Genomic DNA, 17182 nt, shown 5'->3' with positions numbered 1-17182 from the left:
TGCCTGGATTTTACTCAAGAAATTACACAAAGGCACTTTTTTTGTTACATGTACTGATGTATAGTGAAATTCATTTTTGTATACAGTTCATTATACATAAGCACTTGGATACATATTAGGTAAGCATTTCAATAGACAATAGACAATAGGTGCAGGAGTAGGCCATTCAGCCCTTCGAGCCAGCACCGCCATTCAATGTGATCATGGCTGATCACTCTCAATCAGTACCCCGTTCCTGCCTTCTCCCCATACCCCCTCACTCCGCTATCCTTAAGAGCTCTATCCAGCTCTCTCTTGAAAGCATCCAACGAACTGGCCTCCACTGCCTTCTGAGGCAGAGAATTCCACACCTTCACCACTCTCTGACTGAAAATGTTCTTCCTCATCTCCGTTCTATATGGCCTACCCCTTATTCTTAAACTGTGGCCCCTTGTTCTGGACTCCCCCAACATTGGGAACATGTTTCCTGCCTCTAATGTGTCCAATCCCCTAATTATCTTATATGTCTCAATAAGATCCCCCCTCATCCTTCTAAATTCCAGTGTATACAAGCCTAATTGCTCCAGCCTTTCAACATACGACAGTCCCGCCATTCTGGGAATTAACCTAGTGAACCTACGCTGCACGCCCTCAATAGCAAGAATATCCTTCCTCAAATTTGGAGACCAAAACTGCACACAGTACTCCAGGTGCGGTCTCACCAGGGCCCGGTACAACTGTAGAAGGACCTCTTTGCTCCTATACTCAACTCCTCTTGTTACGAAGGCCAACATTCCATTGGCTTTCTTCACTGCCTGCTGTACCTGCATGCTTCCTTTCAGTGACTGGTGCACTAGGACACCCAGATCTCGTTGAACATCCCCTCTTCCTAACTTGACACCATTCAGATAATAATCTGCCTTTCTATTCTTACTTCCAAAGTGAATAACCTCACACTTATCTACATTAAACTGCATCTGCCATGTATCCGCCCACTCCCACAACCTGTCCAAGTCACCCTGCAGCCTTATTGTATCTTCCTCACAATTCACACTACCCCCCAGCTTAGTATCATCTGCAAATTTGCTAATGGTACTTTTAATCCCTTCATCTAAGTCATTAATTTCAGATACAGTATGTGACAATAGACAATAGGTGCAGGAGGAGGCCATTCGGCCCTTCGAGCCAGTACCACCATTCAATGTGATCATGGCTGATCATTCTCAATCGGTACCCCGTTCCTGCCTTCTCCCCATACCCCCTGACTCCGCTATCCTTAAGAGCTCTATCCAGCTCTCTCTTGAATGCATTCAGAGAATTGGCCTCCACTGCCTTCTGAGGCAGAGAATTCCACTGAGACAGTGTACAGGAAGTGTAAGAAAATAACTGCAGATGTTGGTACAAATCGAAGGTATTTATTTCACAAAATGCTGGAGTAACTCAGCAGGTCAGGCAGCATCTCGGGAGAGAAGGAATGGGTGACGTTTCGGGTCGGGACCCTTCTTCAGACTGATGTCGGAGGGCGAGACAAAGGAAGGATATAGGTGGAGACAGTTTGCTGTCACTTTCCAGTCCCAATTGTTGTAAGTACAGGGATCTTGAACTGACCATGAAGATCTTTTGTCCTGGCAAAGATGCAGGGTCGGCCTGGCCAAGCTTAGCCGTGGTTATTGTTAGTTGCCCAAGTAATTTAATTAAAGAGTTCAAGTATTACGGGGAACTGATAGGGAGGAGCGGGAAGAAATTATTTATTTTGTTTGGAAAGTCTAGCATTAGGAGAATCTTCAAAAGTTAGAGTCAGGGATTTTCGGAGTGAAATTATAAAAGCACTTCAAAGCCAAAATACACCTCAAAATATGATAGAAACTTGAAACTTTTCCTTAAAAATGACAATGAATGCTATTCTCTCTGGGTGGAAATGTCAAAGACTAGAGGGCATAGCTTTCAGTTGAGAGGGGCAAAGTTTAAAGGAAATGTGCTGGGCAGCTTTTTTTTACACGGAGTGGTGAGTGCCTGGAATTTGTTGCCAGAGATGATGGTGAAGGCAAGTCAAGTCAAGTTTATTTGTCACATACACATACACGATGTGCAGTGAAATGAAAGTGGCAATGCCTGTGGATTGTGCAAAAAAAAAGAATTACAGTTACAGCATATATATTAAAGTTAATACAGAGAAGACAAAATTTAGTCCCTGGAGTTATAAAAGTCAACAGTCCTGATGGCCTGTGGGAAGAAACTCCGTCTCATCCTCTCCATTTTCACAGCATGACAGCGGAGGCGTTTGCCTGACCGTAGCAGCTGGAACAGTCCGTTACTGGGGTGGTAGGGGTCCCCCATAATGTTGCTTGCTCTGGATCTGCACCTCCTGATGTATAGGTCCTGCAGGGGGGCGAGTGTAGTTCCCATGGTGCGTTCAGCCGAACGCACTACTCTCCGCAGGGCCATCCTGTCCTGGGCAGAGCTGTTCCCAAACCAGACTGTGATGTTGCCGGACAGGATGCTCTCTACAGCCCCAGAGTAGAAGCAATGAAGGATCCTCAGAGACACTCTGAATTTCCTCAGCTGTCTAAGGTGGTTTCGATATTGTCGTTTTAGATGGGCACATGGATATGCAGGGAAAGGAGGGATGTGCAAAGACGATTTACGAGGATGTTGCCATGACTTGGGAGCCTGAGCTACAGGGAGAGGTTGGGCAGGCTAGGACCTTATTCCTCGGAGCGCAGGAAGCTGAAGGGTGTTCAGGTAGCCAAGGTGCCGAGATACCGACCCGCAAAATCAGCCGCGGAAGTCGGCTATAGGAATGGATCTGTTGGCTTCCCGGAAATTCCCAGAATGGCAGGACTGTGATATGTTGAAAGATTGGAGCGACTAGGCTTGTATTCACTGGAATTTAGAAGGATGAGAGGGGATCTTATCGAAACGTATAAGATTATTAAGGGGTTGGACACGTTAGAGGCAGGAAACATGTTCCCAATGTTGGGGGAGTCCAGAACCAGGGGCCACAGTTTAAGAATAAGGGGTAGGCCATTTAGAACGGAGATGTGGAAAAACTTTTTCAGTCAGAGAGTTGTGAATCTGTGGAATTCTCTGCCTTAGAAGGCAGTGGAGGCCAATTCTCTGAATGCATTCAAGAGAGAGCTCGATAGAGCTCTTAAGGATAGTGGAGTCAGGGGGTATGGAGAGAAGGCAGGAACGGGGTACTGATTGAGAATGATCAGCCATGATCACATTGAATGGCGGTGCTGGCTCGAAGGGCCGAATGACCTACTCCTGCACCTATTGTCTATTGGCTCTGGCCAGGCGGTAGTGGGGCAAATTCGACCAGCTGATCAGCACAGAAGTCCCAATGAAGTCGAGATCAGCTGCCTCACCCGGCATAGTTTTTAGTTTAGTTTAGTGATGCAGCGCGGAAACAGGCCCTTCGGCCCACCGAGTCCGCACCGCCCAGCGATTCCCCACACATTAACACTACCCTACACACACACTAGGGACAATTTCACTTTTTTAACAAGCCAATTAACCTACAAAGCTGTACGTCTTTGGAGTACGGGAGGAAAAGGAAGATCTTGGAGAAAACCCACGCAGGTCACGGGGTGAACGTACAAACTCCGTGCAGACTGCACCCGTAGTCAGGATCAAACCCGGGTCTCTGGCGTGGCAAGGCAGTAGCTCTACCACTACGACACCGTGCCACCCTGGGCATCACATTTTCAGGGGGTGGTTCCAAGTGCCCTCTCTTAATCTTGTCCGGATGAAATGAGGTGCCAGAACACCAGTTGTCGGAAAATCAATTGGTGGAGAAAAGCTGGGTTACAAGTGGAAGAAGAAAAAATGTCAAGATGCATGGGATTGAGAATTGGGAGTGCGAATGGTGGGGACAAAAGGGGAAATGTTATCAGTATAAATACTCTGTATAGACACAAAATGCTGGAGTAACTCAGCGGGTCAGGCAGCATCTCGGGAGAGAAGGGAATGGGTGATGTTTCAGGTCGAGACCCTTCTTCAGACTGATGTCAGGGGAGGGGGAGGGACATCTTTATCCCACCCCCTCCCCTGACATCAGTCTGAAGAAGGGTCTCGATGCGAAACGTCACCCATTCCTCTTCTCCCGACCCGCTGAGTTACTCCAGCATTTTGTGTCTACATAGAAACATAGAAACATAGAAAATAGGTGCAGGAGTAGGCCATTCGGCCCTTCGAGCCTGCACCGCCATTCAATATGATCATGGCTGATCATCCAGCTCAGTAGCCTGTACCTGCCTGCTCTCCATACCCCCTGATCCCTTTAGCAAAAAGGGCCACATCTAACTCCCTCTTAAATATAGCCAATGAACTGGCCTCAACTACCTTCTGTGGCAGAGAATTCCACAGACTCACCACTCTCTGTGTGAAGAAATGTTTTCTCATCTCGGTCCTAAAAGACTTCCCCCTTATCCTTAAGCTGTGACCCCTGGTTCTGGACTCCCCCAACATCGGGAACAATCTTCCCGCATCTAGCCTCTCCAACCCCTTAAGAATTTTATATGTTTCTATAAGATCCCCCCTCAGTCTTCTAAATTCCAGCGAGTACAAGCCCAGTCTATCCAGTCTTTCCTCATATGCAAGTCCCGCCATCCCAGGGATTAATCTGGTGAACCTTCTCTGTACTCCCTCTAAGGCAAGAACGTCTTTCCTCAGGTTAGGAGACCAAAACTGCACACAATACTCCAGGTGCGGTCTCACCAAGGCCCTGTACAACTGCAGCAGAACCTCCCTGCTCCTAAACTCAAATCCTCTTGCTATGAATGCCAACATACCATTCGCTTTCTTCACTGCCTGCTGCACCTGCATGCGATTTAAACCAGCAGTTCTTTCCTACACCTAAATATTCAGTATGGTTAACTTTGATTTGTTCATTTTGTCTTTTTAGGATAAGCAAAACAAAGAAACACTTCAATCAGTAAGTACCACCAGTGATCCCCGCACATTAACACTATCCTACACACACGAGAGACAATTTACATTTATACCAAGCCAATCAACCTACAAACCTGCACGTCTTTGGAGTTTGGGAGGAAAGCAGAGAGCTCGGAGAAAACCCAAGCGGTCTCAGGGTGAACGTACAAACTCCGTGTAGACCACACCGGTAGTCAGGATCGAACCCGGGTCTCTGGCGCTGTCAGGCAGGTGCTCTACCGCTGTGCCACCGTGCAGGTCGTGGTGTTGAAAAACTGAGCCGAGGCTTGGAGAGGGGTGTTGTACACAGTTTGGGTTGTTGCAATGACATCAGCAGTAGGCATTAAGAGAACCTCCTTAGCAGTGCCCCCTGACTGTGTGGCACCTTGAATCCAGGTCAGTAGATGGTGGTCTGAGAAGGAACCTGTTTGGTGGTGATGATGACTCACCTCACCTCCCTTTCCCTCGCTGCCAATACACAAGATAGTCTCTGTTGTGCAGTCCTGGGTCACAGCTTGAACTGCAGTGAATGTCATGATGTTCAGCATGCAGCAAGTGGGTTTAACATTATGATATTGTACAGCAACACTGACGGTGAAAATTAAAGGAAAACTGTTAAAGATTTAGTATTTGTGTTTAACAGCTTATTGTCTTTTTGTGCATCTTTGCCATGGGCTGGGTAAATATCACTGATGTTGTTCAGATGGTAAAGTGAGGATGAATCTGGCTTGAATGGAAAGAATTGTTCTAAATTCTATGTGTGTGTTAATATTGGACAGCATCCTGATTTCTCAAGGCTACGAAAACGTGGGAAGGAAATCCGCTTGGAATTAAATGTACTGTATGATCAAGAGAATCAGCTTGATGAAGGCTTCTACCTGAAAGCATTGAAACTACCCAACTGGACTCATCCTAGTGTGGTAAGTTGTGTCTGTTTCTCTGTGCATGTGCGTCTGTGTGTGCATGCGCATCTGTATGCATGCGTGTCTGTGTGCATGCGCGTCCATGCGCGCCTGTGTGTTCATGCGCGTCTGTATGCATGCGCGTCTGTGTGTGCATGCGATTCAGTGTGTGCATGTGCGTCTGTGTGCGAATGCGCGTCTGTGAGCATGCGCGTCCGTGTGTGCATGCGCGTCTGCGTGCATGCGCGTCTGCGTGCATGCGCGTCTGCGTGCATGCGCGTCTGTGCGTGCATGCCCGTCTGTGTGTACCTGCGCGTCTGTGTGCATGCGCGTCTGTGTGTGCATGCGCGTCTGTGTGTGCATGCTCGTCTGTGCATGCTCGTCTGTGTGTTCCTGCGCGTCTGTGTGCATGCGCGTCTGTGTGCATGCGCGTCTGTGTGCATGCGCGTCTGTGTGTGCATGCTCGTCTGTGTTCCTGCGCGTCTGTGTGTGCATGCGCGTCTGTGTGCATGCTCGTCTGTTTGTGCATGCTCGTCTGTGTGTATCTGCACCTATGTGTGTGCATGCGCGTCTGCATTGTATGCAAAACAAAGCATTTCACCGAACCTAGGTACATGTGACAACAAAGTATCATTGAATTGAATCACTTTGCATACATGTGTCCAAGTGCATGCATTTGTGTGTTTACCATCTGATCCACCACTGACATTTTTAAGAGAATTAAATTTAGTTGAGAGATACAGCACGGAAATGTGCTCATCGGCCCACCGTGTCCACGCCGACCATCGGTCACCCGTTTGCACTAGTTTTATGTTATCCAACTTTCGCATCCACTCCCTACACACAACTCAGGGCAATTTACAGAGGGGACAATTAACCTACAAACCTGCACGTCTTTGGGATGTGGGAGGAAACCGGAGCGCCCGGAGGAAACCCATGCGGTCACGTGCAAACTCCACACATTCAGCAGCCAAGTTCAGGATTGAAACTTGGTCTCTGGTGCTGTGAGCCAGCAGCTTTACCAGAATATGTATGTGTTGTGTGGACTATCTTCTACCATATTAGCCGACAATAGACATTAGGTGCATGAGTAGGCCATTCGGCCATTCAATGTGATCATGGCTGATCATCCACAATCAGTACCCCGTTCCTGCCTTCTCCCCGTACCCCCTGACTCCGCTATCATTAAGAGGGGTATTGTAGGGGTGGAAAGAAAACAGGAAGAAAGGAGGGGCCGGACAAAGCCAAAGTGGGAGAGTCTAGGACTAGACTCAGAATTAAAGGACATTCTTTTAGGAAAGAGATGAGGAGGAATTTCCTTAGTCAGAGGGTGGTGAATCTGTGGGATTCTCTGCCACAGAAGGCCAGGTCAGTGGATGTATTTAAGGCAGAGATAGATAGATTCTTGATTAGTGCAGGTGTCAGAGGTTGTAGGGAGAATGCAGTAGAATGGGGTTTGGAGGGAGAGATAGATCAGCCACAATTGAATGGCGGAGTAGACTTGACGGGCCGCCTAATTCTGCTCCTATCACTTATGAAAGCCTGGCAGGTTGATCCAGGGGAGGAGGGTTTTTTGTTAGGCGGGTGATTGGACAAAGGCCAGAAATGAAAAGGCTGAAGATGTGAGACAAAAGGATTGAAGAGTTGCCAATTGTGAAGCTAGAGGATGGAATGTAGATGGAGGAGGGAGGGGAGGAGTGGGGGCAAGTCCAGGGGGAGTAGATAGGGATGGCATATGGGGGGAGAAGGTGAGAGGGGGAGGGTTATGCAGTACCTAAAATTGGAGAAATCAATGGTCACACCTTTGGGTTGTAAGCTACCCAAGTGGAATATGAGGTGCTGTTCCTCCAGTTTCTGCATGGCCTCGCTCTGGCAATGGAGGCACAGGACAGAAAGATCAGAATGGGAAGAGGAGTTAAAATGGTGAGCAACCAGGAGATCCAGCACGCCTTCGAGCAAGTATTTGGCCAAACGGTCGCTTGGTCTTGCTTCCTGTTGATTTATTTACTCCCAATATTAATTCTAACCTTTTTCTTTTTCCATGGAAGCCCATAGGTGATGAAAGTCAGGCTGTCGTGCTTGAAATGGTTGGTGAGAAACCAGGTAAGGGTTTATATAGATATTGGTGGCCACAATACTGAAATCATTTATAACAAACAACCATAACTTTCTCCCATTGGAGACCTTCAAACTATCTTTCGTTTAGTTTTTAGATTATTATTTTTTTTAGATTTAGAGATACAGCGCGGAAACAGGCCCTTCGGCCCACCGAGTCCGTGCCGCCCAGCGATCCCCGCACATTAACACTATCCTACACACATTAGGGACAATTTTTACTTTTTACCCAGTCAATTAACCTACATACCCGTACGTCTTTGGAGTGTGGCAGGAAACCGAAGATCTCGGAGAAAACCCACGCAGGTCACGGGGAGATCGTACAAACTCCGTACAGACGGCGCCCGTAGTCAGGATCGAACCTGAGTCTCCGGCGCTGCATTCGCTGTAAGGCAGCAACTCTAGAGCTGCGCCACCGTGCTGCCTAGTTTAGAGATACATGCCCACCGCATCCACACCAACCAACGATCCCACACACTAACACTATACAACACATACTAGGGACAATTTAGATTTTAGAGATACAGCGCAGAAACAGGTCCTTCGGCCCACCGGGTCCGTGCTGCCCAGTGATCCCCGCACATTAACACTATCCTACACCCACGAGGGACAATTTTTACATTTTGCCCAGTCAATTAAGCTACATACCTGTACGTCTTTGGAGTGTGGGAGGAAACCGAAGATCTCGGAGAAAACCCACGGGGAGAACGTACAAACTCCGTACAGACAGCGCCCGTAGTCAGGATTGAACCTGAGTCTCTGGCGTTGGAAGGCAGCAGCTCGACCGCTGCGCCACCATGCCACCCTTTTAATCGGACTTTAGTGGACTTTATCTTGCAGAAAATGTTATTCGCTTTATCCTGTATCTGTAATCATGACTTGTAATCATGTATGGTCTTTTTGCTGACTGTATAGCACGCAACAACAAGCTTCTCACTGTACCTCAGTACACGTGATGATATTAAATTAAACAAAACAAAACACCACAACTAGGAATGTAACCAAAGAGCCAGACTACATCAGGAGATAGAGTCATGCAGCATGGAATCAGGCCCTTCAGCTTAACTTTCCCACATCGAACAACATGTCCCATCTACACTAGTCCCACCTGCCTATGATTGGCCCATATCCCTCTAAACCTGTCCTATCCATGTACCTGTGTAAATGTTTCTTTAACTTTGCGATACTACCTGCCTCAACTACCCCTTCCACCAGCTCTATAAGAAAATAACTGCAGATGCTGGTACAAATCGATTTATTCACAAAATGCTGGAGTAACTCAGCAGGTCAGGCAGCATCTCGGGAGAGAAGGAATGGGTGACGTGTCGGGTCGAGACCCTTCTTCAGACTGAAGAAGGGTCTCGACCCGAAACGTCACCCATTCCTTCTCTCCCGAGATGCTGCCTGACCTGCTGAGTTACTCCAGCATTTTGTGAATAAATCCTTGCACCAGCTCGTTCCATACACCCACCACCCTTCGTGTGAATTGCCTCTCAGGTTCTTATTGAATCTTTCCCCCCTCACGCTTGGTTCTGTCCCTCCCAGCTTTCTTTTTCCTTCACTGCAAACAGTCCGAAGAAGGGTCCTAACCCGAAACGTCACCTCTCCAGGTTCTCCAGAGATGCTGCCTCACCCGCTGAGTTACTCCAGCACTCTGTGAAACGTCACCTATCCATGTTCTCCAATGATGCTGCCTGACCTGCTGAGTTACTCCAGCACTCTGTGAAACGTCACCTATCCATGTTCTCCACAGATGCTGCCTGACCCGCTGAGTTACTCCAGCACTCTGTGAAACGTCACCTATCCATGTTCTTCAGAGATGCTGCCTGACCCACTGAGTTACTCCAGCACTCTGTGAAACGTCACCTATCCATGTTCTCCACAGATGCTGCCTGACCCACTGAGTTACTCCAGCACTTGTGTCTTTTTTTATTCTTTGGGAATTCTGATCTAGAGCCCAAAAGCTATAACCATGCCACTGACTTGTAAACTCTAGAGAACAATTACAATTACAATTACAGATTAAATCAAATCCTTAAGGCGACAAGGCAGTCAAGAGTTTAAGCAGTCACTACATCTGACAGATACATCAACACCATAAATTAGATCAATTTTTCTCACAAGAATGTGCTGACTATTTCCTTTTGTTTTCTAGTGTTTGATTTTGAACCCAAGGGTCATTTGCAAATTGGCGAGGAGCTGGATATTATCAGACAAAGGTAAGCAATATTTGTGGTGAGAGCTTGATCTCAGGCTATTGGGGCAGTGGAATGAGTTTGCACTGGATTTTTCCCCCCACAAAGATGTTTAGATTTACAGCTTCTTTTTTTAAAGCAAAACTTTCATTGGATTGACTGAGCATTAATAGCTGGGCGGTGATCAATTTACATGAGGGGGGGGGGTTCATCTGGCAATTTACACAGTGGGACTGAATGGGCAGGCACAGTAGAGCTGCTGCCACACAGCTCCAGAGACCACGTGTTCGATTGTGACTACGGGTGCTGTCTGTGTGGAGTTTGTACGTTATCGAAACGTATAAGATTATTAAGGGGTTGGACACGTTAGAGGCAGGAAACATGTTCCCACTGTTGGGGGAGTCCAGAACAAGGGGCCACAGTTTAAGAATAAGGGGTAGGCCATTTAGAACTGAGACGAGGAAAAACTTTTTCAGTCAGAGAGTTGTGAATCTGTGGAATTCTCTGCCTCAGAAGGCAGTGGAGGCTAATTCTCTGAATGCATTCAAGAGAGAGCTGGATAGAGCTCTTAAGGATAGCGGAGTCAGGGGGTATGGGGAGAAGGCAGGAACGGGGTACTGATTGAGAATGATCAGCCATGATCACATTGAATGGCGGTGCTGGCTCGAAGGGCCCAATGGCCTCCTCCTGCTCCTATTATCTATTGTCTATCCCAAAGACGTACAGTTTCAGTTTAGATTAATTTAGTTTAGTTTGGAGATACAACGCAGAAACAGGCCCGCCGGCCCACCCAGTTTGCACCGACCAGCGATCCCCGTACATTAACACTATCCTACACACACACACACACTAGAGACAATTTACACTTTTGTTAATTCCAAGCCAATTAGCCTAAAACCTGCACGAATTTGTGAGTGTGGGAGGAAACCAAAGATCTCGGAGAAAACCCACGCGGTCAGGGGGAGAACGTACAAACTCCGTACAGTCAGCACCCGTAGTCAGGATCGAACCATTAGCCCATCTCAGAAGCAATTGCTTCATCTGTCTTTTAATCAATAATCAACACCTGATGTGTGGGAAGGAACTGCAGATGCTGGTTTCAACTGAAGGTAGACACAAAATGCTGGAGTAACTCAGCGGGTCAGGCAGCATCTCTGGAGAGAAGGAATCTGTTTTCATATCTGACACTTCCTTATCTCTGTATCTCCCTTTCCCTTGACATCAGTCTGAAGAAGGGTCTCGACCCAAAACAAGGGTTGAGACCCTTCTTCAGACTGAAGTCAGGGGAGGGGGAGATACATAGATAAGGAAGTGTCAGATATGAAAACGGATCAAAGGGGGTGCAGATCAAGGAAATGTAGAATAGATTATTGTTAGCTGGGAGAAGCCGAGATGAAATGTCTTCGGAGACAGTCAGCTTCTCCAGCTTTTTGTGTCTATCTTAGATGTGGTTACTAGTCTCCTTTGAGCGAGGATTTTGCTAAAGATGGCTGCCTCATTGTGTATGCCGACATGTGCTCTGCATTATGACAATGATTCATTGTCTTCAGCTGTAATGTACAAAGTGACAAAAGACCAGACAAATGAAGACCATTTTTTTGTTTTTAAGTTGAAATGTCCTCATTATGTTATGCCCCAGATTTTAAATGGAACACATGTAAGGTTGTCTTTCTCTTTGGTGGAGTCCATCGAGGGATGCTGTCTTTGAAGGCTGAATAATAATTATTTTTTGAAACACACTGCCATTGCCAAACAAATGAAGCAATTAGCCTCCAGCTGTTTAATGCAACTTAAATTCATGTCATTCACCCATCAGCTAGGTCCCCTGGAGGTACAGCCAATAATCACACACGAGCAGGCCATAAACTTAATTATGTAGCAGCCAAGTGTTTGAAGTGCACACATCAGATCAATGGCAGTGTTGTCTCTCCAGCACTTTGTGACGCTTGCTGTCGGTGGTCGGTGACTCAGCAGCATACAGGAGGCCAGGTGAGACAGAGGTTCACCTGCACCTCCTCCAACCTCATCTATTGCATCCGCTGCTCCAGATGTCAACTTATTTACATCGGCGAAACCAAACGCAGGCTCGGCGATCGCTTCGCTCAACACCTGCGCTCGGTCCGCGTTGGCCAAACTGATCTCCCGGTGGCCGAGCACTTCAACTCCCCCTCCCATTCCCAGTCTGACCTTTCTGTCACGGGCCTCCTCCAGTGCCATAGTGAGGCCCACCGGAAATTGGAGGAACAGCACCTCATATTTCGCCTGGGCAGCTTGCAGCCCAGCGGTATGAACATCGACTTCTCCAACTTTAGATAGTTGCTCTGTCCCTCTCTTCCCCTCCCCCTTCCCAGATCTCCCTCTATCTTCCTGTCCCCGCCTATATCCTTCCTTTGTCCCGCTCCCTTGACATCAGTCTGAAGAAGGGTCTCGACCCGAAACGTCACCCATTCCTTCTCTCCTGAGATGCTGCCAGACCTGCTGAGTTACTCCAGCATTTTGTGAATAAATACCTTCGATTTGTACCAGCATCTGCAGTTATTTTCTTATACTGGAGGCCAGGGATCACAGCTCCCCATATGGCCATGATCTTCGTGTTGGGTTTGAAGCCTTGATCTTCAAACAGCTCCTTCCTCAATCAATCAAAGGCTGCACTGAATGATAATTTATTATCACATGTGCCATGTCACAGTGAAATTCTTTGTTTTGGGTACCATACACAAAGTATTGCAAAGAGTGGACAAATGTTACAAAGTGCTCAATGTCCCAATGGTCCCTTTTCGTTCTCAGCGGGTATGACTTTAAAAATAAGTGTTTTTTTAAAAATGTCCTTTGACAAAAACAAAACTATTTCACCTGGTCTTAGTGTCATTCGACACCCTGGAAACCCCTCGAAAACGACTTGGTTGCCACCACTGACATCTCCAAATGCTCAGAGTTAAGCAATAACCGCTGGTCTTAACAGTGATACCCATGTCCCATATAGATGCAAAACATTTATGGCGCAGTGGTGGAGCTGCTGCCTTACAGCGTCAGGGACCCAGGTTCGATCCCGCCCCCTCCCTGAAGAAGGGCCTCGACCCGAAACATCACCCATTCCTTCTCTCCCGAGATGCTGCCCGACCTGCTGAGTTACTCCAGCATTTTGTGCCTCCCCATCTCTCTCGCGGTGGGCAGTGATAGACAATTTAACTGCTGACACGCCAGATTATTAAGAGATTGGGTCGATTTTCTTTTTTTCGTCACACTCCACAGTTATTTTCTTTTACAGATAGTGCTTTCCAGAGAACAATAAGAGGAGCCTTTGGCCAGTTTCCTAATGTAATAACAAATCCCTCTGCAGAACTTGTAGATGTGTTAACAGAAGGCAGGCACAAGTCTCTCTTACTTGTTATGTACATTTATTATAAGAAAATAACTGCAGATGCTGGTACAAATCGATTTATTCACAAAATGCTGGAGTAACTCAGCAAGTCAGGCAGCATCTCGGGAGAGAGGAATGGGTGACGTTTCGGGTCGAGACCCTTCTTCAGACTGGTCGCCAAGTCTACACTTGGTCTCAGACTGAAGAAGGGTCTCGACCCGAAATGTCACCCATTCCTTCTCTCCCGAGATGCTGCCTGACCTGCTGAGTTACTCTAGCAGAATGTAATGTACATTTGTTTAGTTTAGTTTAGAGATACAGCGCGGAAGCAGGCCCTTCGGCCCACCGAGTCCACGCCAACCAACGATCCCCCGCACATCTTAAAAAGATTTACGAGGATGTTGCCAGGACTAGAGGGTGTGAGCTACAAAGAGAGGTTGAGTAGGCTGGGTCTCTATTCCATGGAGCGCTGGAGGATGAGGGGAGATCTTATAGAGGTGTACAAAATCCTGAAAATAAATCGGGTAGATGCACAGAGTCTTTTACCTGGAGTAGGGGAATCGAGGACCAGAGGACATAGGTTTAAGGTGAAGGGGAAAAGATTTAATAGGAATCCGAGCAGTAACTTTTCCACACAGAGGGTGGTGGGTGTATGGAACGAGCTGCCAGAGGAGGTAGTTGAGGCTGGGACTATCCCATTGTTTAAGAAACAGTTAGACAGGTACATGGATGGTTTGGAGGGTTGTGGGACTAGGGTAGCTGGGACAATGTTGGCCGGTGTGGGCAAATTGGGCCGAAGGGCCTGTTTCCACACTGTATCACTCTATGACTCTTTGACTCTATTACTACCTTACACACACTAGGGACAATTTACATTTACACCAAGCCAATTTACCTACAAACCTGTATGTCTTTGGATATGGGGGAAAACCGAAGATCTTGGAGAAAACCCAGGTGGTCATGGGGGGAACGTACAAACTCCGTACAGACAGCGCCCGTTGTCAGGATCGAACCCGGGTCTCTGGCGCTGTGAGGCAGCAACTCTACCGCTGCGCCACCGTGCCACCTGTATTTTCATTTTGTTCCTGAAATCACTGACTCTTCTTGGGTGGTTTATAACCCAGCAGTATGAACAGGATGGGATTAGGAAGGGGAATTAAAATGGCAGGCAATCTGGAGATCCAGTTGGTCTTTGCAGACCAAGCGTAAGTATTTGGCGAAACGGTTGCCGAGTCTACACTTGGTCTCGCCGATGTGCAGGAGGCCACATCGGGAATACTGGTTGTAACGGATAACTGGAGAGGCAGCACCTCATATTCTGCTTGGATAGCTGTCAACCCAACAGTATGAACATTAAATTCTCCGATTTTAGGCAACCTCTTACAACCACCCCTCCCCTTCCCCTGTGCCTCGGGTTGCCAACTGTCCCGTATTAGCCGGGACACCCCGTATTTTGGGCTAAATTAGTTTGTCCCGTACGGGACCGCCTTTGTCCCGTATTAGTAGGGTTGCCAACTTCCTCACTCCCAAATAAGGGACAAAGGGTGACGTCACCGCCCCACGTGACCTCACCCAGCCAGCGGCCTCATGCTCCCGCTCCACCAATGGTGGCCGCCCGTATTTGGGAGTCAGGAAGTTGGCAACCCTACCCGTGCCCCTCATGGACATTTCTCCCTTCCCCCTCCTCCTACATTCCTTATTCTAGCTTCACAATTTGCAACTCTGTAATCATTCTATCTCACACGTTCTACCTTAATCTCTGGCCTTTGTTCCAGCCCCCTGCCTCTCCTTGTCCTGCCTCTCCTCTCTCCCAGCTTCCTTACCCCGCCTCACAACCAGTCCCTAAAAAAGACCTGATCCCAAAACGTCACCTGTTCATGTTCGCCAGAGATGCTCCCTAATGAATGGGTTATCACATAAATACTATTTCTGCAAATCCAGGACCGAGGAGTTGGGCCAAATGGCCTGTGTCTGTGCTGTTAATCCCAGGGACTTCCAAGACATTTCCAGTCAGAGAGTTGTAAATCTGTGGAATTCTCTGCCTCAGAAGGCAGTGGAGGCCAATTCTCTGAATGCATTCAAGAGAGAGCTGGATAGAGCTCTTAAGGATAGCGGAGTCAGGGGGTATGGGGAGAAGGCAGGAATGGGGTACTGATTGAGAATGATCAGCCATGATCACATTGAATGGTGGTGCTGGCTCGAAGGGCCGAATGGCCTCCTCCTGCACCTATTGTCTATTGATTTTCTATACTCACAAACTCAGCCCCTTTCAGCACCTCCGGAAGGTTTTTTGCAACAAATCCCTGAAAAGAGGGAGCTAGGCCAATTCTTTGTGTCCGTTTGTGTAAACCAGCATCTGCAGATCCTTATTTCTACATTCTGGTCTTTCCATTACTAGGTGTGTACAGAACTGGGATATTTGATAAAAGTCAGGAGAGTCTGTGTCTGTTTTATTAGGTTGGTATCTGTCTGTATCGGCCCTAGGAGGTCTGACACACTTCACAGCAATGCATCATATTACAGCACATAGACCAAATGCTAAAACACTTTGGATATGATCAGTAAAGGAAATACTTTAATGCTAAAATCTATACACTAAAGCTCTCGTTTGTTTGTTTGTTCAGAACTACAGCCAAAACGGTACACGATAGCGCGACAATTTTAGGCCCACCTTACTCAACGTCGTCCCTTTGGTGCTAATGGAAGAAGTTTCATTGAAATCGGTGTTATATTTTTTTAATTATTCACATTTTAAAGGAGAGGGGAGGGAGAGGAGAGGGTGCTGCACCAATGCAGAAGAGGTTTGGGCCCATTCACTTGGTCTAGTATATCTATAAAAAATATAAAATAGTATATATCTATAAAATATTGTCTGTATCGAAAAAAATGCCCTTAATGCTTAGGAAGTGGATGTCAAAATGGGATCAAAATGACATAAAATTAGTGTGTACGGGTGATCGATGGTCAGCGTGGACTCGAAGGGCCTGTTTCCATGCTATATCTCGAAACTAAACTTGTTACAAGGAAGTTGTTGAAAAAAATATTCTTTCTCTCAAACATTCTAGCCTTAGAGGGAGTACAGAGAAGGTTCACCAGATTGATCCCTGGGATGGCAGGACTTTCATATGAAGAAAGACTGGATAGACTAGGTTTATACTCGCTGGACGTTATAAGACTGAGGGGGGATCTTATAGAAACATATAAAATTCTTAAGGGGTTGGACAGGCTAGATGCAGGAAGATTGTTCCCGATGTTGGGGAAGTCCAGAACCAGGGGTCACAGCTTAAGGATAAGGGGGAAGTCTTTTAGGACCGAGATGAGAAACCATTTCTTCACACAGAGAGTGGTGAGTCTGTGGAATTCTCTGCCACAGAAGGTAGTTGAGGCCAGTTCATTGGCTATATTTAAGAGGGAGTTAGATGTGGCCCTTGTGGCTAAAGGGATCAGGGGGTATGGAGAGAAGGCAGGTATGGGATACTGAGCTGGATGATCAGCCATGATCACATTGAATGGCGGTGCAGGCTCGAAGGGCCGAATGGCCTACTCCTGCACCTATTTTCTATGTTTCTATATTAAACCAATTCTCCATTCAGTTATGCGTTGAAGTTTGACTCCATTCACTATCGAGGATCCATATCCTCTTAAATCTCCACCCAAAAAAATCTTTAATTGGCTCGACAATCACTGGGTTTTTG

The 17182-nt window shown here is 47.1% G+C and overlaps 1 protein-coding gene across 2 annotated transcripts in view; it reads left to right on the top strand.

Moving 5' to 3' along the window:
* sars2 (seryl-tRNA synthetase 2, mitochondrial) overlaps positions 1-17182 on the top strand; it is a 45537-nt gene that overhangs the window by 5946 nt on the left and 22409 nt on the right. For both annotated transcript variants that reach the window (XM_078431158.1, XM_078431159.1), the window contains exons 3-6: positions 4889-4918; positions 5694-5834; positions 7865-7919; positions 10087-10150. In XM_078431158.1, the coding sequence (XP_078287284.1) occupies positions 4889-4918; positions 5694-5834; positions 7865-7919; positions 10087-10150 (290 nt within the window). The remainder of the gene's footprint in view (positions 1-4888; positions 4919-5693; positions 5835-7864; positions 7920-10086; positions 10151-17182) is intronic.

This window comes from Rhinoraja longicauda, chromosome 41, assembly GCF_053455715.1.
Source record: "Rhinoraja longicauda isolate Sanriku21f chromosome 41, sRhiLon1.1, whole genome shotgun sequence".
Classification (NCBI taxonomy): domain Eukaryota; kingdom Metazoa; phylum Chordata; class Chondrichthyes; order Rajiformes; family Arhynchobatidae; genus Rhinoraja; species Rhinoraja longicauda.
Note: the sequence above shows the minus strand (reverse complement) of the source record. Positions and strands in the feature narration are given on the sequence as shown.